The sequence below is a fragment of the Phycomyces blakesleeanus genome, assembly GCF_001638985.1.
Source record: "Phycomyces blakesleeanus NRRL 1555(-) unplaced genomic scaffold PHYBLscaffold_1, whole genome shotgun sequence".
NCBI classification, from domain to species: domain Eukaryota; kingdom Fungi; phylum Mucoromycota; class Mucoromycetes; order Mucorales; family Phycomycetaceae; genus Phycomyces; species Phycomyces blakesleeanus.
Genome location: NW_017265134.1, coordinates 121,338 through 143,915, shown reverse-complemented (window position 1 = coordinate 143,915; position 22,578 = coordinate 121,338). Strand labels below are relative to the sequence as shown.

The 22,578-nt window shown below is 36.8% G+C and overlaps 5 protein-coding genes across 5 annotated transcripts; 4 read left to right on the top strand and 1 right to left on the bottom strand.

Moving 5' to 3' along the window:
• Positions 1-1,652: 1,652 nt before the first annotated feature.
• PHYBLDRAFT_87361 (hypothetical protein) lies at positions 1,653-3,111 on the top strand (the record flags this gene model as incomplete). Its single annotated transcript, XM_018443661.1, has 2 exons — positions 1,653-2,321; positions 2,467-3,111. Coding segments are annotated over 2 exons (1,314 nt in total), but the record flags the coding sequence as incomplete, so codon positions are not given.
• A 594-nt stretch (positions 3,112-3,705) lies between these two features.
• PHYBLDRAFT_160955 (hypothetical protein) lies at positions 3,706-5,889 on the top strand (the record flags this gene model as incomplete). The annotated part of the gene is made up of 6 exons (XM_018434321.1): positions 3,706-3,877; positions 4,003-4,611; positions 4,695-4,935; positions 5,153-5,335; positions 5,454-5,675; positions 5,775-5,889. 6 exons carry the CDS (start codon positions 3,706-3,708, stop codon positions 5,887-5,889), a joined length of 1,542 nt encoding a protein of 513 aa, XP_018298345.1.
• A 518-nt stretch (positions 5,890-6,407) lies between these two features.
• On the top strand, positions 6,408-8,360 carry PHYBLDRAFT_76644 (hypothetical protein; the record flags this gene model as incomplete). Its single annotated transcript, XM_018443178.1, has 5 exons — positions 6,408-6,457; positions 6,554-6,964; positions 7,079-7,388; positions 7,511-7,884; positions 7,970-8,360. The coding sequence occupies 5 exons, from the start codon at positions 6,408-6,410 to the stop codon at positions 8,214-8,216; spliced, it is 1,392 nt and encodes a 463-aa protein (XP_018298344.1). The 3' UTR covers positions 8,217-8,360.
• Positions 8,361-11,001: 2,641 nt separating this feature from the next.
• Positions 11,002-12,704, bottom strand: PHYBLDRAFT_104965 (hypothetical protein; the record flags this gene model as incomplete). The annotated part of the gene is made up of 4 exons (XM_018427872.1): positions 11,002-11,056; positions 11,115-11,485; positions 11,578-11,670; positions 11,787-12,704. The coding sequence occupies 4 exons, from the start codon at positions 12,702-12,704 to the stop codon at positions 11,002-11,004; spliced, it is 1,437 nt and encodes a 478-aa protein (XP_018298343.1).
• A 5,821-nt stretch (positions 12,705-18,525) lies between these two features.
• On the top strand, positions 18,526-22,010 carry PHYBLDRAFT_178533 (hypothetical protein; the record flags this gene model as incomplete). Its single annotated transcript, XM_018437998.1, has 3 exons — positions 18,526-18,676; positions 18,813-18,853; positions 21,536-22,010. 3 exons carry the CDS (start codon positions 18,526-18,528, stop codon positions 21,704-21,706), a joined length of 363 nt encoding a protein of 120 aa, XP_018298342.1. The 3' UTR covers positions 21,707-22,010.
• Positions 22,011-22,578: the final 568 nt, after the last annotated feature.

The following is a 22,578-nucleotide window of genomic DNA, read 5'->3' as shown; positions in this document are numbered from 1 at the left end:
TGGAATAAATTATGTCGTAGCAATAAGGGGATGATTTTGCTTTATTGTACTTTTCCAACAACAGCAAAAACAATAACAAAAATATGAAGTTCTGCACTACGGATAATTTTTTATGAGAAATGTACCAAAACTTGGCAGAATAAATATCCAGTGCTGGCCAGTAAACACTCTGTTAGACACAGTCCTTTATATAAATTTTGGCTGACATTTAAAAACAATTCTCCAAAAATAAAATATATTTGTCGATCATTGTTAAATTACAATATGATCCTTGGTTCAAGTTTCTGGTTTAGCATTTCAAGGGTAGTCTTGAAATGCAAGATTAACTTAGAAACACTTTATACAAGTTTTGCAATAAGTCATGGACCACAAATGGGTCAAAACCAGTGGCATTTGTCATCCAGATTAATCTGACCACATCATTTTAGTCGAGACCTCAACTGACATATTGGTTCTGACTCTTGTCCAAAACAACCTATTATTTATCTGCTTCAGTGCAAACTTCAGTATAATCACTGGATAATAAGAAGCAGAAATGCTTGGGCGGATTATAATTGATGATTGTCTCTCTATAAAATTTACACCGGCAGCAAATAGCGAGTTATTTGGTTGATAGTCATAATTCTCAAATGGATTACGTGTTATATTCAAATAAAGTACAATGGTACTTGTGGCGCCTAGTTTCCTTAGTATCCCTGACCTATGTGTTTTGGGGTCAGTCGCTCTAGTTTGTTCTCATTTATTAATGATGCTTCTAATCGTTGAATGAGAGATGTCCAAAATGTATCTATTTCTCAAGATTTGTATTTATGAATAGCAATAATGCCTTTAAGCAAAAACAAACTCTGACAGCTTGTTGCGAAATATATATCATTGTTTATCTATAGACAGTATGAGATGCTCTTTAATGTAACTTTGGTGTGAAGTGTAAGATATTGTCTTTTTCAAACATACCTAAATAAGAATATATATATTTGTTACGTGTGTATTACGCGCTATTTTTTTTTATGAGTTTAATAAAGGCGCGATTTTCACTGTGAATTGGATTATCGACTTTGAAATGGCGCAAATATTTGTTACCAAAAAAAAAAAGCTTCATATTGAGTCATTTACGACTGCCTTTTTTTTTAATTATTTTTTTATTATTATTGACAACTTCACACCCCCCACAAACACACACACTTATAAAAGAGTTAATATTAAAACAATTGTCTTGTGAAATAATCATTATAGAAATACAAAGTCACAAGTACTGCCACAAGTAGCATTATTCCCTTCTAATTTGTCTCATATTGCCTTTCTTTTGACAACAATTACCACCCAACACAGGCCGTCTTTCTTTTTATTTTTGTTTGAATTTCTGAATTTTTGAATTTTTTCATTTTTCATTCAACCTTTCACCTTCACCTTTACAATGAATTCTCTTGTAAAAAGTTTACCACTTGTGGCCTCCTTGCGTCTTGGAAAAACTACACTGGCAACCAGAGCAACATCCTTGGGGTGCTACGGTGTGTCCAGATCGAATAGTTCATCCAAACACACACGACTGTACAGCAAAAGTGCATCTAGTGCAGTGTCAGAAAAAGTAAATAATTTCTATCTTACCAATCTAAAGAGTCTTACTAATACAATGGACAACGTCCTTATATTAGGAGACTATTGTCAAGCTACTTTACAACATTGGTTCACGAAAAGAGGTTGAGCAGTATCTCCGTCACTTTTCCTCTGTAGAATCCCAAAAGTTTGCTGTGATCAAGGTTGGAGGTGCTGTATTGACAGAGGAGCTCGAAACTCTGGCTTCAGCACTGACATTCCTCAACCGAGTTGGCCTTTCTCCTATTGTTCTCCACGGGGCTGGCCCTCAAATGAACGACTTGCTCGAAAAGGCCGGGGTTGAACCACAATATGAAGGAGGAATTCGTATCACTGATGCCAACACACTCGAAATTGCCCGCAAGGTATTCATGGCCGAGAATCTCAAGCTGGTTGATGCACTCGAGAGACTCGGTACACGCGCACGCCCTATCCCAAGTGGCGTATTTATGGCCGATTATCTGGACAAGAGCACATATGGATATGTTGGCAAGATTACTGGAGTAAACAAAGAACCCATCGAGTCTGCTATCCGTGCAGGTGCTTTACCAATCCTGACTTCACTTGCTGAAACTCCAGATGGCCAGTTTCTTAACGTGAATGCAGACGTAGCCGCAGCCGAGTTGGCCACCGTAATTGAACCACTCAAGATCGTCTTTTTGAACGAAAAGAATGGATTGTATCATGGTGTAACCGGAGAAAAGCTAGACGTGATCAACTTAGACGAGGTAAAGTATATATTAATGCATTAATATATTAATACCTTTGTGGTCTGCTACACAAGATGGTGGCGTTTTTTTTATATTTAAGTAAAAATTTATATCTATTTATATAAAACTATATTAATATTACTCTTATTATTTTGGTGCACAGGAATACGAGGATTTACTTAAAGAACCTTGGGTGCGTTATGGTACAAAGCTCAAGTTGACACAATGCAAAGAGCTTCTTGAAAATCTCCCTCGATCATCTTCTGTTGCCATATTGTCAGCCAGCAATCTGCACAAAGAACTCTTCACTGACTCTGGTGCAGGAACCCTGATTCGCCGAGGCCACAAGCTCTTCAAATACGACAGCCTCAAACAAGTAGACCCTGATAAACTTCGTCGCATTATGGAAGCAGAAGATTTGACCATCAAACGCCATGAACAATCTGTGGCAAGTTATCTCCAATCTCTGCAACAGCGTCAGAAGGTGACGATATACACCGATGAGCCCGGACAGGTACTTGCAATCATCGGTCAAGACCTCAATGACCCTTCCAAACCTGCAGTTCTCGAGAAATTCCTGGCCAGTAAGACTGCAGTACTCAATAATGTTACAGACAACCTTTGGTCGGCCATTCAAAAAGACCACCCAAAATTGACATGGAAGGTCAATGCGTCTGAATTTGCAAATGGCATGGACCGTTCATGGCATTTTGAACGTTCAGACGGATCCTTGCGTACTCCTCAAGACGATAGTACAACATTCTTTTATGGCATCAATGACCCTGCTCAAGTAAAGACCTTGTTTGATCAAATCAACCAAGACACAAAGTACAAAATACCCGCCGCGCCTCAGACTCTGGAAACTCTGTCCCCAACCGTGGAAGTCTCTGTGCCCAAAACAATGGCTTTGTAAAACATAAACAAGCTTAATCAGATTAACTTTATTTTCTGTTTATGCGAAAAATATATAGTTAATTCTGAAACTCATACGTAAATATTCTACATTCATTCCCCAATCCTTTTTTATTATTAATATTATTCTTACATTCAAAAACTTCCAAAAAAGAAAGAATCAAAAAAATACTCGTGATAAAATAATGTCAATTTATCACTTTATAGCTATTACTCCTTTACTTTCAAAAGAGATACTATCAGTGATTAACAGATATATATATATATATGATTCAAAAAGTAGTATGTTAAATAAGATATAAAGCAATTGAGGCTATAAAGCTTTTCTATACCTCTCTTTCTATATACTCTCTTTCTTCCTTTTAATACCTACTTATTCAAAATGTGAGAGATTATATTGTAGCTTATGTTAATATAAGAATTGTACAGAAAAAATATCGCTTATAATATTACTGGCAGTCGTTTATACTTATAAATTTAATGTACAGAAATGAGTGACACCTTACAAACAAGTGGAAGCACAACCCAGAACAGTCCAGCAAAGGATTCTTCTGTGGATTCTTCTGTAGACTTTATGAGCCTTTTTAAAAAACTTGAAGAAACTTGGGAAGTTGCTTTGCATGATAAGCGCCAGATTATGGACGATGCCTCAATCTGGCAACGTGTGTACCGAGGACTTGTTTTGAATCAATCAGATCAGATACCATTTGTCAAAGGCAATATTGCTTAACAAAGAAAGAGAAAAAGAAAGAAAGCTAGCTAGCTAACTCTATCTTCAATCAAACAGAATCGTGGTTCAAGGAGATTGAGTTTGGTCCTCAAAGCTGGATTTTTCTACAGAGACTTACAAACGCCCCATATTTGACTTTATTTCTCGGGGAATGTGTCTTTCTGATGCATACAATACTAGATGAAATCGATGGCCCTAATACAAAATCCAAGTCTCCTGATGAGTCCATGAAGTCCAATGGCGAACAAAACATAACAGACATTAAGCTCAGCAACAATGGCGATATCGATATAAAGAATAGTTCAATAGTTGATAGATCACCATTAATCTTAGACCAACAAAGATCCGAGAAATGCCTTGCTCTTTGGGCCCAACAAGGACAGTCTGTTATTGACTGGCTAGAGGACCAACCGACTCTAGAAGCCATTGAATGTCTCGTGGAGTGCATGTTTAGGATTGTACGTGCAATTGACGACCCTAAAGAGAAATGGACCGTAGAAACGAGCGAGAAATTTGCGATCTTGAAACAGTTTACCGGTCAAACTAGCAAACAGTCCGATATTGAAAATCTGGCCAGAGTATTGAAAAGCGTTCGGATTCCTGATAGTGTAATTAATGGTGTCTGTGATTTTTGGCAAGATTTCAAGAACGGTAATAAAGATGGAGGTAAAGTATAATTAACTGTAGTAATTTGGTTTTTAATCGAGTTAACAAAAAATCTTCCAATTATATGTATTATTGTATTTTAGCATCTTTCTTTCACTACCTTGGAGCCATCATTGTTTATGCAAATGGCTCGAGACATGCATTGGCACAGAAAGCAGTCTATTATGTTGAAAATCTAATCAGTCCCTTTCCTGGAGGTTTCTCACCCACTGTTTCCCATTATTCAAAGCAGTTGGGAAAACTAGTGTTTTGGAATAATTCCCAAAGCTGCGCGGCCTTCAATACGGCCCAATATGAAGCTGCCAAGCTTGCTTTCAATAGCCAGTTAAGTTGAGATTTTCATATAAAGGAATATATATATCTTTATATATAATTTTGAAAAATGTATACTTATATTTATATTTCTGGTGATTGTATATCAATCAGTCTGGAAAAAAACAAGGTTTTAAATATTCCAAGAGTTAAAGGGTACATGTTAATATTATGATTTCTTCACATTTGAAAGCTGATATAAAACTTTTTTTTCTTTATCTGCAAACAGATCTTCGGAGGACTATGAATACATACTACAGAACATTCAGCTTAACCTCTCCGAAGCATTTCCAAAGTCTATTAAAATGAAGGAAATAGACATGGATATTGCAGTTCCACCAAAAGCATGGCCAGACACTACACAACCCCAGTCTGAACAACACAAACATTATAGCAAAGTTGTCTATGAAATGTAAGTAAGGTTTAAGAGATTATGAAACTGATGTATTTATCTCTTTCTTTCTTTCTTTTTATCTTTTTTATCTGTCTATCTACACACACACATATATATATATATTCTATCTTATCAGAATTGGCTTAAAAGTAATTTGCAGTGGTGTTGATTACAACTACCGCACAAAAACTGGGATTCCGCTGTATTCTGACTATGGACATGCGGTAGCTACTGCTTCAGATATTTGTGTCAGTATTTCCGTATCACCTTCAGGAAATGATCCGTTTTCATACAAAGTTGATAAGTGCATCTGCACCATTGGGGATTTTGACATTTCTTTTCAAGAAACACGGCATAGGTAAAGTAAAACAAGATAGAATAACTAGATTTACATGAGTGTTGACTTGTGTAGTTAATATTCAATACATTATACCTTTTTACTAATATATAAATAAAGTCTCTTGAATAGGCTGTCCATAAAGAAATTCAAAAAGAATATCAAGCATGTATTGATCGAAAATATACAACGAGGTGTAGCTACTATATTTTCACAATTATTTTCCCATCAATAAATCAAAGTTTGATTCAAAGTTCAAATTAAAATTGGTCCATTTCAACAAATACTTAGACATCGAAACAGCCCAGATATCGTAACTCTCAATATTATCATTGCTATTTTTCAATTACAGTCAATGGCCACTGGAACGTGATGTTTACGAAACATATATTACCTTTAATAGAATGACTACCTTTCTTTAAAGCAGAGTAAGATTTCTATATAAACTAGCTACTCATCTATCAGGTACACAAAACAAGATTATTTATTTTTTGAAAAAAAAAAACATACATATATATTTTCAATTATTGATTTTTATTTGTTTCACCAAACCTTTGCCTTTTCTTTCCATTTTTTTTTATATTAATTAAAATTCTTATTTTAAATACAATTAGCGAATTTGATTGGACGTTATTATCGAAAAAAAAATGCCATTGCTAGATAAGCAAATGATTTTATTTTGTTAATTATATACATATATTTGTAATTTGACGTGTCCTTTATTCTTTTTATTTTTTATTCTATATATTCATTATGGCTCACAAATTGTCTGATTATGAGAAACAACGATTAAAGAATATTGAGTAATAAACATGGAACCATTGAATTGAATGATTATGATTGGGAATGTGCTTGTGTTTTTATTTTATTATTTTTGGCTGATTAATGTCTACTGGTAGGAATAATGCCAAACTACTAAAAGAACTTCATGTGCCTCTAGCTGGGCAAAAGCGACCAGCTCCAACTTCAATCAAGAAACATGTTCCAAAGAAGAAGATTGAGCCAAAGGCTCCAACGCGTGTATCAGCTCGCTTAAGAGGAGCTGCACCAGAAACAGTAGAATCTTTACCTACAGAGAAGGAAGAGAAAAATAACCAAACAGACCTGCGCGTTGATCGACTCGAAGAAGCCGATCAGAAAGAATTTTTACAGATGTTAAAGAAATTTCCTAATACTCAGCCAACTACAAAGAAAGAGCTTGAAGCAGAAGAAAATTCTGATGCGGAAGTCTCAAAAGCATTACAAGAATTGCAGATTAGACATAGTTGGCAGACAGTCAAAGTAGTGACAGAAAGAATCACAAACTGCGTGTAGGTTTCTTTCTTTCTCTATTTCTACTTTGATTAGCTTAACTAGACCAAAAGAAAGAAAGAGACAATACAAATGTACTTATTCTTATGATATCTGGATATTATTTGGGACAGATTTCATCCATCTCCAGGAAAGTTACTAGGGTGTGGAGCAGATGTGATCGGCCAATTGGGATTCTGGGATGTAGAAGGTGTCAAGGAAACAGAAGATGGAGATGAACCAGTAGTCTACAAATACAGACCTCACACTCGTTCCATTACGGACTTAAGGTTTAGTCCTGTGGACTCTACAAAGTTGTACTCCTCTTCCTATGATGGCACTCTCCAATATTTTGATATGGAAAAGGCAGTTTTTACTGAAGTCTCTCTTGGAGATGACAGCCTCCCACTTACCAGTATGGTTATAACACAGGATGGACACAGTGTATGTAATATGTATATATATATAAAAGTGTGTATTATATTGGTGTATACAAAAGGGAAAAAAAAGAAGCAAGAAAATGGATGCTCAACAGTAATTTATGCATGTTTTTATAAAATATAAAGGCCTGGCTTGCGACTTCGATGGGCGAGATTGCCCACAAAGATCTTCGTTCAAACAGTAAAATATCTGTGTACAGCCTTAGGACCAAGAAAATCGGGACTATCGATCTGAATCCTGTTCATGAACATCTGCTGGCAATCGGTAGTAATGATCGAACAGCTACAGTATGGGATCATCGCAGCTTCTCTACCGAAACTGACTCTATCACACCACTGCATGAGCTGGAACACGGATATGCTGTCACGAGTGCTTATTGGTCTCCAAGAGGAGATCGACTTGCAACTGCAAGTTATGATGATTTCATACGCTTATTTACGCTCAAGAACGAAGATATGACTTTACATTCAGCCATACCGCACAACAATCACACTGGAAAGTAAGTAATATATATATGCCTAATATTATTATTAGAAAGGAAAAAAGAAGACTACGCACATATTCATCAAAAAATATTTTGGTAGATGGGTGACAAACTTTAGGGCACGATGGAATACAAGTCCTTTGGGCTATCGACATCAGCACATGGCAGTAGGAAATATGAAGCACCCAGTAAACATTTACTCGGGAGAAAGTGGTAACCTGATAGGGGATCTATATGACAGTGATCGGATCACTGCTGTACCATCAGTAGTACAATTTCACCCCAATACTACATCAATGGCTGTGCTTTGTGGCAATGGTAGTGGTAGAATGGTTTGCTGGACATAATGAATAATTGTATATTTGTATATTGTATATATATATATATTGTTAGATTGTATTTGGAAAAAAGTTTTTTTTAACATAAAAAAAAGGGAAAAAAATCTAGTGGTTGAGCATGCGATCCAAAAAAGCACCTGCACTCCATCGAGCATTTTGTCTGGATGAATTTTGTGCAGACTGAGCAGGGGTCTTGAGAGTGAGAAGTTGACGGCGGAGAGCATGGTGTGGACGAGGAGAAGTAGATGAGGAAGTGATGGAATCGGACTGAGAGGCAGTGGGCTGTACATTTCGAGTGTAAAGACCATTTCCATGATGATTATTGTGATTATTATTGTGATTACTGCTACTACTACTACTACTACTATTATTATTACTACTATTATTATTACTATTATTACTATTACTGTTCATGTTGTTATTTACAGCAGTACTGGATGTAACAGCGCTTTGGCTAAATGTACATCGCTTCAAACTGTCCATCATTGGATCTTGATAACGTCTGACGCAGCGGTATTCACGCCCCATACGCTCTAATTCGCGTGTGAGGCGGATCATGTTACGTGGATGGGCAAGGTTGTTTTCATCATCTACTAGCGTGTGCTGACGCTGGAGCATCAATTTCTGTTGTGTGCGTGTCATACCTGCAGGCTGAGATGATGCAGCTGAAGCTACATTACTCATGTGGGCTCTAGGTCGTGTCGGAGCTTCTTCTTCTTCTACAAACTGCGAACGAAGCAGAGGTTTCTTGCGAGGGTCAATGACTACAGTAGCTGCCGTAGCATTGGTTGTAGTAGAAGCTTTCTCGGGAACCACAAGGTTATTGGCAACTGCATTAAAAGTCTGTTCGACTGGAGCGGCGGGAGCATTGCGCGATACTGTAAATCCGGGGTTGCCACCGCTAATATGTCGTTGTTGCTGTGGACGCTGCGATTGCTGTTGCTTTTTTTGCAGTGGTTGTAATAGTTGTTGTTGTTGTTGTGGTGATGATGGTTGTATTTGTCGTTCTTGTTGTGTCTCTGGTTCTGGTTCTGGTTCTGGTTCTGGCTGTTGCTGCTGCTGCTGCTGTTGTTGTTGCGGTGGTGGTGGGGTAGTAGGCGGAGATGGAGAAGGCTGGGGTTTACTTTTGGTCATTGGTACTAGTCCTCCTTTGCGGTCTAGAGATGACAGACGATTAAGTGATCGTTGGGACTGGGACCTTCGCATGGGTTTTCGTTCATTGTCATGGTCACCATCAATCTCTGTATCGGTGTGCACTGCTGTACTACTGTGTGCTCTTGCCATTGGAGCCAGTTTTGTTACATGCACTCGTCCGCCAGACTTACGCTTGACATGATGGCGAGTTGGCTTTTTGTGTGATACATGGGCTACTGTTCCCGTGCTCATTGTAGGCGATGGAAGAGGCATCTGAGCAGGACTTTCTTTTGATACTAAACAAGGGTTTTTGCTGGCTATCGAAGTTTCAGGTTCTGCAGTGGCAGGTTTGGCTGGTGAGGTATCAGTCATTCAACACAGGCGCCAGAGCTTTAAGAGATATATAAGTCTTTATTTATGTATGCGTATGTGTATATTTATGTGTATAAGTATATAAAATTATTATTATTTTTAAAATAAATAAATAAATAAATAAATAAAAGAAATGGTTGTTTGCGTTTTTTTTAAAGAAAAATTGCGCTTTCTTAAACCTAGTTGTGTAACAAGAAATTAAGATTTGCATCCGTAGGAATCTTTTCTGTATCCAATCACAATGTGGAATCAAACACAAAAAAAAGTCCAGAGTCTTTAGTTAAAAACTTTCAATTTCTTACAATATATATATAGTATGTATATGCATAAGAAATAATAACATCAACCATATTAGCTCTTTCAGCCCAGTTAATTAGTAAAGACTGTTGAAATATGCATACAAGTAGAGAACCCTGGATAGCTATGCATTATACCAAAATATAAATAAGTAAATCAATACAATTAAGGTTTGTTAATATATAAAAATTAACTTGATCTTCTTACTGCTCGGATCATATATAAATATATATATGTGCATTAAACTTTTTTAAATTGATGTATTTAAACAACTGCTTTGTGCTCATTTGATCAGACGAAAGTGTCGTCGCATATAAACCGATTTTTCTTAATAGCGGTATACATGTCTTGACTACATGCTATTGTTTAATAATTCAACTCCGCACTATAGCTAGCGATACTTGGAGGCAGTAAACAGGTTACAAGGGTTGGTCACCAAGTAAAACCCCAAAGCACTAAAAACAAAACACTCATTCAGTCTCATAATCATTCTGTATATTAAATATTCAGGCATCAATACAAATACCAATAGGCAAAAACATAAAAGTAAAGCGAAGAAAAATTATGTATCTAATAATTTATTGAAAAAGAAATTATTATTTTTATATATTTATAATATATATAAAAGTTTAGCTTAAGAAGCCCAAATCATTAGTAAAATACAATATTGACCCCTTGGGACATTAATAATTACTTAGCGAACTGACGAATATAATGCATATATAAAGGAAAGGAAAGGAAGGGAAAGGAAGGGAAAGGAAGGGAAAGGGAAGGGAGAGGAAGAAGAGGGAAAAGGTAAAGGTAAAGGGAATTGGAATGGGCAGCGAGAATGAGTGAATGCAGATTTAGTAGGGTAAATGAATTGTAAGATGTGGGCCGGTTTGTGTATATATAATAAAATAATAATAGAAACCCTAAGCCATTGTGTGCTCCTGGCAGCTGTGAGATTGTTTGTTTGTGTGTATAATAAGTATTATCTTTTTGGTTTGTTTTACAAGAATCCTGATTCCTGTAAAAGTCGAGCGATCTTCTCATCTTCCCGCTCTCTTAAATCACAGAGTCAGTCAGTCGATTTCTTCTTTAATAGAATCCCTTAATTCTTACCTTGGCTCAAGTTTGAGACTTTCTTTGTACAGCTGATCTTCGTCGCGTGTGCTACGTAGACTGCCTTGGATAAATGATTGTAATTCTTCAACTGGTTTTAGCTGATAGAGCGATGATTGGTATTGTTGAATTTCACGGATAACTTCGGCCGTTTTAGCACGTTTGGCAAAATTGATCAGCTCTTTTGTTTTCTTCAGGTAATTGGCATTTCCGTCTTCAATAAACGTTAAGTCTTGAAGATAAATTCCCAGAAATGGAATACAGGGAGGATTGATTGAATGGATCATGGCTCGATATTCGGTAAAGTTCCGGTTAGCACCCATCAGTTTACGTATTTGGGAAAGAGTTAGGTTAGTGCGGGCACCAACCATCTACAAATAATACCAGCAGCATAATATTCAATATTCAACATTCAATATCCAGTATGCAATAAAAATAACAATAATCAAGATATACAACTTACATCCCAGGTTCTCTTTAGACGCCCAACTGAACTGTTGTCAAACGCGGATAGCACCGCCATGCATGTATTAAAGTTATTCAAAAGACGACATTTCTACAAAACCAAATGTATACATTAGTCTCGCCATCAATGGACATATATGGGCAACTGGCACTCTTTTCCATAAAATAAAAAAAAATAAAAAAAAATAAGATGCACAATTATATTACCTCTGCAACATGCACCCAATATTTGATATACGCACTTCTTTTCTTAATATCGCTTTGGCTCAGGATTGCTTCAGACACCCATGCTGTGATCTGATTACAATATTCAATAGAAGCCCTGATATTCACGGCCACGCTACCATTCTCATCATTTGTGTCGCGCGACCAGGCCTTATCAAGACACTCGACTGGCCGAATAGAGCTGTACAATTTAAAGTCCATAATTGTCAATTGGCGCGCCATCTCGAGAGGTTCGATGTCCAGAAGACGGAACTTCTTTCTGTTTCGGGGAAGAATTGGTTCCGGAGGATCCGGCAGTGATAGTGTCATCTTCTTTAGGCCACCATGCGACTCGGACTCCTTGCGTTTCCGAATCAGACGCTCCAACTGATCGCAAGAGAAACTAAGGGTACTCCGGATCCGGGTATCAATGAACTTTGAAAGCTGGTCGAGGATGATGTGGTCTTCTTCATTGTAAAACAACTCAAGCCAATTCTTCAACACATTGAATACTCTCAGTCGCACCAATTTGAGCTTCTTCTGTGTCCAGACTTCCAAGTCTTCTTCAGACAAGCCTGGTGGTGGCTCAAGGTTGTAGCGTGCCTCCAGAAGATTCAAGAGTTCCATTGATGTGCAGAATGAACGGTATGTGAGCAGAAAAGTGTTGATAAAATTCATGTCCAAGAAGTCGTGGAGTGTCAAACGCTCGACAAGGGCTGGAAGAGATCCACCTTTAACATATCCCTCCATATTGTACACAATCTCATTTACATCGTAATCATAATGTAAGAACCACGGGCGCTCATTAACTGCGGGTTTGGCAGCTGCAGCCGCTGCAGCAGGTGCATCATCACCAAAGAATTTTTTAAGTTTTGCGGATTTCTTTGATGGCGTATCAGGAGTTGTCTGAGAACGTTGCATTACCAGTCCACCCAAAGCCTCAGAAGGAGCCTTTTGGTTCACTGAGCCTGATCTGTTGCGAGTTACGCTTTCGGGTGAGTTAATGCAAGGATCAGAGCGTGTATCATGAATGTGAGGCGAGTTTTCTGGCAAGGATCCTAGCTGAGTGCTGCTACCATTTCCACTGCTCCCTTCGCCTCCCAAGTATTCCTCACTATCACCATCACCATCACCATCGACATTATCAATATTCACATCTGCATCCGCATCAGCGTTAGAATTAGCATCAGCATTCACGTCATTGTCTACATCTTCTAATTCAATGGATTCATCTGCTTCCAGGATCACGCTTTCTACTAGAGATCGCTCGTTGCTCAGATGGTTTTCACGTAGGACATTGCCTGCTGTGCCTGCTGTGCCAGCAATGGATATGCTTTCAGTTTCTTTGGCTTCCAAGACAAGCTTGCCGATGCAGTCGCAGATGGTCTTTATAGGATCACCAATGTTCTCAGCCGCTGATACAACGTGTTCTACAGTTGTACTCAAGGGAGTGTTTTCGTCTGTGAGAACCTGCATATAATAGAACAAAAAGCCGAGTCTGTCTGAGAGTGCACGCTGACTTTCATACAGAGTAGGAATCAACAAAGACTTGCTGACAGTCGAGAGGTCCACATCCTCGACAATCCCAAGGAACTGACCGGTTTGGTTGGACAAATTACGAAACTGGGTGAACAAAAGGGCTGCTAGTGATACGCGCGACTCTGGGTGAACAGGGCGAAGGCTGGTGAGAATTGCATCTATTGATTCGTGCATACTGGTTCCATAAGTTTCCAGGCTTTCTGCGAGATCTTTTTGGAGTGCGTATTTGACTCTGGGGTAATCATGACCGGCTTCAGACTTGCGATGATGTCGCAGGATTGTATGATCTGATGGAACAATTTTGGGATCCATGTGTTGAACGGCAACACCGATATCCTGGCATGAGTGGATGAAATTCTGTACATTGTTGAGAAGATCGTTTGATTCTGATAGAACTTTGGAGATTTCGTCGGGTGAAAGATCGTAGGTGAGTTTAGAGGATAGAACCAGCTTAGACATTGATGCCATCATGGTTCGATGATGGGTCCGTACAATTGGATTTAATTTGATGTGGGGTGCTTCCTTGTCTATTGTACCCGATGTGACTAATATTGTTCTAATTGCGTTTACTACATCGGTTGCAAACGGGCGTAGCATTGGCTTTTGAGTATTTTTTGTTGCCGAGTTGAGGTTGTGAATAGCTAGTGAGACGTGTGCCGATAGACGGCTCCAGGTTAGTGGTTCATTTGTGTCGATTACAGACGTTCGGCGGACAGATTGTTGACGAGATGGTGAGCGTGGAAGAGGTCGAGGAGGTTTGGTAGCTGAAGTAGTTGTCTGATAGTAATAATGATAGTAATAATAAGTCTGATGAGTGATTGCGTTTCAGTGCAGGCTTATAGATGTCATTACCGAGTCTATGCTGGAGTCAAACAGACTTTCAGAGGGTGAGTAACCTTCTTGTGATAAAGATGTGCTATCAGTAAAAGACAAAGGCTGTGTACACATGTACTTGTATTTTTTTAGTATATACATTTCTCTCCCTGTCTCCCTCTTTCTCTACTATTATTATTTTTACCTGAGCCTGCAACCCTTCGTCTTCTAACGCGAGACCAGCACGTACAGCATCCCAGATTGGACCTTCCATTGATCTTAGTTCGTCATCATCCTGGTTAGTACTGCTGCTATTAAGCGACACCGTGGGTTTGAATTCTTCATTATCGGCGTCTGTGTCGCCTGGATGGGAAGATCGCATCTCGCCAGTGACATGGTTGTAAAAGTAGCAGTCCGAGCCATCTTCTGTCTGCTGTAATGTCCAGCTAGTGTTAGTTGAGGGCTCTGGATCAGAACAATGGCGCTGGTGCACAGGCACGACAATCGAGTGGTCGTCTCCTCCCCCTGCCACCCCCTGAGAAGCTAGACTCAGTCTGTATTCATTGTTTCTCCGCGAAATTGGCTCTTCTCGGCTCCAGAGTGTTGCCGGCTCTTCAAAGACAGGGTGTACAGCCTGTAATATATATATATAAAAGTAAAGTAGCGTAACGTAATGTAACTTAGATAACTTGGACAGGAAAGTTGACAAACATGGCATATTACCTCTTCTAAACCGTCCCCTTGAATTGTATTTGTATTCTCATCGTCATATTCTTCAATGACCTGGACGTAGTTACTAGGAAACCAGCCTCGTCTACCACTACACCTGAATGTGCCATTACGAATTTAGATTCTTATTATCATTATTTTATATATATATATCTGTTAAAGGGATTGTATACAAGATAGAGACATACCAGCCATCCCACCATCCCGATTCAAGTTTGTTGAGGACGTCAATGTAATCGTCTTCTTCGAATGTGAGAGATGCCGGGTCGTTTGAGTTGAATGAATAAAGCGCACGGACTCTGCAACATATAGGAACAGATGCCATGGCAAATGAGAAAGCTCTTTTAGGATCAATCAAAATCAAGTGTTGAAGAGTGAAATGAAAAAGAGAATGAGGTAAAGCAAAAGTAAAAAAGCCTTATTTATTTATTTTGTCTTTTTTTCTTCTTTTTTTTTCTTTCTCAATCGCACACGCACAAGCACACGTAAAATATGTATATGTATATATATATATATATATTTCTCTTTGTGTGTATGTGTATGTATAAGGGTCTGTGTGTACGTGTACGTGTATGGGTCTGTGTGTCTATATCAGTGTCTGTGTCAGTGTCTGTGTCTGTGTCTGTATATTAACGTGTGCGCGAGTGTGAGTATATATATATGTATATATGTATATAAGAGAGGTTAAAATAAATATATATATATATATATATAAAGAGAGAGAAGAGAGAAATATAAGAAGAAGAAGAAGAAGAAGAAGATGATGATGAAAAATAAATAATAATAGTAAGAATAAGAAGAATAGAAAATTACGATAGCGAACGGCTTAAAGAATGAAAATATCCATTTTTGATTGTCATATATATTTTATTATTATTATTTTAAGCAGTAAAATAATATAGAAAGAGTTATATAGAATGTAGAGTGTGTGAGTGTGGGTCAAGCGGACTGCGATGGCTGAGTGTAACCTTTACGATCAGAACTCCTCCAAACTGTCTAAACTCTCCAATGCTTTCCTTTTTGATCCGAGCAGGCGCCTTTGGTTTCAATTGGATAAATTCATTTGAACTTTTAAGGTTATATTTATTCAAAAAAATAACAGTAATATTCTGAAAAGCAGTAAGAGCAATAGTAATACTCGTAGTAATATGCAAAACATACCCATACACACACAAATACAAAGAGAGAGAGAGAGAGAGAGAGAATCACACAACTGGTCTTCAATTCCAATGTGTACCTGAGCGTAGATCGCTCTCAAACACATGTAGAGATTTCTCCCCGGCTAATGTCACACACTCTTCTTGACCGCTTAGAGCTTAGTCCTTTTGATAGCATGTATTTTGTGTGTGCGTTTTTAATATCAATAATTTTTTTTTATTAAAAAAAATAGAAAAATAAATAATTATTAATATTAACATCTTTTGATAGCATTTTTATAGAATATTATACAAGATATTTATTAAAGACATACATATATACATATACAATCTATAGTAATTCTTTGGGTGTATGTTATAAATATCTAATTATATAAATGACAGTAAAAATGAAGTTAATTTTCTTTTGGGTTTTTTTTTCATGGGTTACTGAATTCAGAGGCGTGATTCTATGAAAAATTAGCATGCCTTTTTTATCCTTTTACTTTGGAGTGTACACCTTCATAAGACCCACGTGCATTTCCGGTCCTGCCAGGTACAAGTAAATGGAATGAAAATATATTATATATTTTTATATAAAGTTTTACTTTTACCTTTGTCTACCGAACCAAGGCCCGACCACAAGTCCCATGAAATTAAATCTATACTTTTATGAAAAATATTAACATAATATAATAAAAGGTAGTGTAATAAAGATGCTACCATTCCTAATAAGATATATGAATATCATGATGTGTACAGTCAAAAGGAGAAAAAAAAGTGTATAAAAGACGAATAACATGGCGTGTGCCGATAAATTTAATGTAGTATATAGTTCCGAAGATATGGCCACAGACCTGATCCTTTTTCCCTTCTTCTTCCCAGTGTACAGACACTAAGCTACATGGTAAGACACGCCCAGGTGTTTTTTTTTTCGTTACAGTACCTGTGCGGGAATCTGTATAGAAAGAGAAATAAATAGATCTTTTTAAAGAAGAAAAGAATGAAAGCAAGAAAGCAAGAAAGCAAGAAATATCGATATTGTCATTTATTATTATTATTATTTTACTGTTAGCCATTCTGAATATCAGCGCCTTTATTTCCCAATAAAAAAAACCCCCCATATAGCACTCTAGGTTTTTGCTCTTGTCAATACAACAAAAGATCATTATCCTATTATCAGCTTGATGACTATTGCTGTTCAGATTGCTTGTTCATATCGTCCGTTGTAGCTTTTTAGGAAGCAAAAATACCGTCAAGTCAAATCAGGCCATGTCATGTAATATCATATAATGGTATAGTTCCTGTACTTAATAATACCATGGACCCTCATCATCTTTCTCTTTGACATCGGTTGGGAAAACATTCAGACCGAATTTTACCACCTAAAAAAATTAATAATATTTTCTTTGTAGCCGTGTGTTCATTTGTTCATTAGAACAGTGGTTACAAAACCCCTGTTATGTTTCTTCTTCTTTTTATATAATTATCAAACCATATTAAATTTACAGCTACCGTGAAAGAAGGACTCATCAAGAAACGGTTGGTGTCTCATAGGCTTTAAGTGTATTCCAGTCCTTTACCGTTTGTGTGCCAAATTCAAGTCAATCTTGAAATGTATACACATACATGTAAAGATTTTTTTAACATTCTCCAATGAACTAAGATAATGTATCCTCTTAATACCCTCTGGATCGGTTACTGTCATTCATTTGTCTAGGATAACAAGAGGCGAAGAAGATTGGTCACATCAATATAGCAGCCAAGATATACCTTCCTTCCTTCCTTCTTTTTTTTTGTGTCTCCAAAAACATGCTACCAAAATCATATATTTTCCCAGAGTATCCTATTTTACTCTTATTTCTGTTCTCTGAAAGTACAAATCCATGATCGCACTCCATAAGCCTACATACACAGTTGTTCTCTCTCTCTCTCTCTCTCTCTTTCTTTTTAAAGCCTCAGTTTGGATGACCTTGATATTGTCTTTTCCTGATTTGTATCAGGTTGTCTTCATAGCTGCTTTTGCCGTGTTGATTAACTGAATCATTAAAGAAGACTGGTTTTATTTTTAAAGAAAAAGGTATACTACATACTCTCTCATCAAAATACATTGAAGTTAGTCATCTTTGTTAATATATAAGTATATCCATTACTCATTTTGATTGTGTAATGTGCTGAAATAAAGTAATAAAAAAAAGACTGTAGGAACCTGTTTCTTGAAAGGAAAAGGTAAAAAAAAGGAATAGTGACGATTTCAACAGTCCCAAACATTTGAAGTTATATGCACCATATTAAAATTAATTACAGTGTTTCTACTTGAGATTGAGAATATTGGTTGTTTTTGGACGATTGAAAATTAATTTTTAGCCAATTCGCTTACCTTTTTTTTTAGCAAACAAGAAAGAGAATTGTGTAGGTTTGCAACTCCTGTAAGAGTAGATACCAAAGGTATTTCCGAAATGCCATCGACAGACCTATCCACCCAATATTAGTTTGCAACAACTGTAATACTTTTTGGAATAGGGATGCCCTGGCGGCAAAAGTCATGTTCTATATTGTGCAGGAAATTTGGAGTAGCAATTGTAGGCCAGAAATGTTTACTCCTTGACCAACAACAACAACACAATGAACGTGGTTGTTCCTCACTCTGGAAGGCAAACTTAAAGATGCCTACAGGTAAAGAACATTTTAGTCATTTTTACCTTGTCTCAACTAAATCTCCTTTCTATCCCAAATTTTATTCTGTTGTGTCTCAATTTTCTTTTTTTTTGTTTGTCCAGAAAAAAACTAACATCGTCTCGATCTCAAGTAGAAACACTGTATTATGGAGTGAAAGTAGACAGACCCAAGATGGTAAAGTTAAAGAAGTAACTTTTTACATTTGGCAAAATAAAAAAAGAAGAGCTGGAATATCTCACAACTATTGGTAAAAGATGGTCTGCGGACCCAACTTTCATTCATAAGCACATTCTTTACTAAAAAAAATGATGATGAAGAATGTTTGGAAAAGCAGTTTCTGTTTGGCCAAACTGGTTTCATAAGTCGATGGTCACCTATTTATTTATTTATTTTGGACGATTATATTGGTAATAGGAAATGTAATCCAGGAGAAACACAAAAGCTTTTGAGCTGAATTATTATTACCTTTATTCTTCTTCTTATTCTTTCTGTTGAAAGTTTAGCACGGTGTGATTACCATGGTGACACGTTGCATAGCTATAGTAAGTTCCAGTAAATAGTAATAATACGGGAAGATAAAGAGTGATTCTACTAGACTCCCAAGTGCTTCAGAATGATCCTTTTACGTTGCAGCTCCAAAAAAGAAGTATATATATATATATATCAAATAGACATGGTTTATTTTACTTAAACGAACACACGGAGGATCATGGTAATCCTGTAAAAGACTTGTATCACTCAGGATATATATATATATATATATATTCTTTGGTATTTCACTATTTAAACCTTGGAAGATTGTATGCATCAATATTGAAGTTTATTTATGAATTATGAATTATGATTAATGAATTAGTGGGAGAAACCAACAGTCTTTAAAGGTAACCTACCTAAACTTAAGCTTTTGTGATTAAAGTTTAATTAATAGAAGTTTGACCCAAAAGAATGCTTCTCTTCTCTTCTCTTTTCTTTTCTTTTATTTTATTATTATAATATTTGTATGCGTATTTACCAAATCCTTCAATAAAAATCATTATTAGAGGGGACAAACCTGGAGCACTCTAGGGACTGCTAGAAGATCAAGAGAAATTTAAAGCCTATGTCGGAACAAATGCCTCCGAGTAAAAATAAGGGAACCCTTGAAGGCTAAGAAATTTTATCAAAGCATTTCTTTGTTCCTCCCTTTATCCTATCTACTAGAGAAACATAATGATTGTTATGGTTTCTATTATATATACATGTTTGATACGAGACTTTTGCTTACAAATAGATCATATCAAGTGTTTATACACTTATATGAAGCTTCGATTATATGTTATGGTTTACATAAACATCTGTGCGCCACAACGAATTCGATTTTGCATTGGCCACTATATCACACCAAATATACTCTTTGGAACTATTGTATCATAGAATTGATAGTAATAAAATGCATATAGGTAACATAGGATAGAGTCATAAACCAATTCATGACCATGCTCCATAAAACCTAGGGATGTCCTTAGAGTGAATGTTTTCAAAAGTGCTCCGGGTTTGTCCCCCTTTATTCTGGGCTGGTCTTTCCTAGACCTTTTAGCCGCAATGACTACCTTTGATATAAAACCAATAAACCCAAAAGTGTGCCTTACTTGCTTGTTCAACACGCAACACGCAACACGCAACACGCAACACGCAACATGCAACACGCAACATATACATATTAGAGCGAATTCCTCTCTGTCTCTTTGTTTTCTTCGTCTTTTCTTTCTGCACTACATATCATCTTTAGACAGCTTATTCCGATGTCAGTGTGGACCCGGATCATTAGAATTCGACGTAACACAGTCAACACGCGTGATAATCTTGCTCTATATCTCCTTCTTTCTTTTTGAACTTTAACAGTAATAATTACACAGATGCTGGTAGCTGCCCTGTCTTTGTAACAATGTCCTATTTATAATTATATATGTATATATGTATCATAAAATATTTCCCTTTAAACTTTGTACATGTTGACATGGAGCCTTTTTCAATCAATTTTAATCCACAAATGAGTGTTCTTCTTCTTCCTTATACTTTATTTTATCTATTTATTTTTGGTCTAAAAGTACAGCTATTATAAGCTTTAACGCCAATGAATAATTAAAGCAAAAAAAAAAGTAATATAGACAGATAATAAGGAGTATATTTCGCCGGTTCATTATCTCTTTAGTATACATAAAAATATATTTATTTTGTAATTGAGAAAGCAAACAAGACATATACAACCTTGTTTGAGTCATCTTTGTTGGTGAAGTGCTTCAGATACAGTAAAGTGACTAGCGACTAACGACTAACGACTAGTGCTTGTGCTTGTGCTTGTGCTTGTGCTTGTGTTTGTGCTTGTGCTTGTGCTTGTGCTTGTGTTTGTGTGTGCACTGCCTATTACTGTGTAAATGCTTGCTTTGTTACTCTTTCTCATTGGTGAGAATTTCTACTTTCCGATAAGCTTCTCTCTCTTTCTCTCTTTCTTTTTGATATAAGAAAAGTAATATAGTATTAGATTTTATTTATTTTTACTTTTTTGAACCAAACTGGCGCAGCAGTTTTCTCCCTTTCCTCTTTCTCTTCCTTTCTTTCTTCTGTTTCGCCTAATTTTTTTTTCGGTTGTCTATTACTCGTATTATAGTCTTCGGCATAATATATATACCATATACCAACGTACTGTCTTAATACCAGTGTCCGTCTTACACACAAGACACACTGCACAAACACACTATACACAACCTTTTGATTGCTCTTTGTTCCTAAAAGGCTTGTGAGGGGGGGTGCTTACACGCGAGTATAATGAGTTCACCCACCAGCACAACCTCTCTGTTCTTCCTCTTGCCACCCCAGCATACATCCGAAACCTACACACCACCAGCTGAACCAGATATAAAAAATGACACCATCGAGGCAGTATTCTCGGAGGATTTTCTGTTAATGCACTGCGATTCTCAGGAACCTCTTTCTTCGCCGCCAATGGTTGGGTTCTTCCCCGACCTTTCTGACGTTGCCCAGTTCTGATCAACTGTGTAACTTGTTTATATACATCAAACAACCATTTTCCATTTGCATTTCCATTTGCATTTACGCTTGCCAAATTGACAAACACCTCAAAATTCTCAAGCAGACCAAAAAAAAGAAAAGCCAAAGAACCAAAATAGGAATAGAAAAAGGGAACAACCAAGCAACCGAACAAGGAAGGAAGCAAGGGAACAAGGAAGGAAGAGGCCTGTGTGGAGGTGTAATTTAATGCAACAATTTTGTTTTAATTATTTCTTCTTCTTTTTATTTATATATATATATATATACATGCATACTTACATACAAGCATACGCACATAACTACATACATACATACATAAGTACATACATACATAGTAGGTATACGGTGGCTCTTGATCTAGATTATCCTGCGTGTTTTTATGTGTTTCACAGCCAAACAAGCAGCCAAAAAACTAACCAAACAAACGTACATACAAAAGAGAAAAGTATAAAAAAATGAAAATTGAAATTGAAATAGTCAGTCTACCTACATGACTACATGCCTACCTGTCTTCCTGCCTGCCTTCCTGCCTGCCTGCCTGCCTATCTGCTTGTATGTATATATGTATATATGTTTGTATGCCTATATGCCTCTATTGTGTAAATCTTTACGTCTGCCTGTCTGTACGTCTGTCTGTCTGTCCGTCCGTCTACCCGAAAGTCTATCTGGCTGTCTGCTTATATCTATATTTAACATCCTTCTCTATATATACGTATATTCCAAAATAATATTACAAAAAATTTACATGGCGCACTTTTAAATTTTATATTTGTAGGGAAGTTCCACAGACTTTGATTTATTTTAGTAAATCTTTATGCTGCATATCAATAGAGGAAGTCAAGACTTGTTTT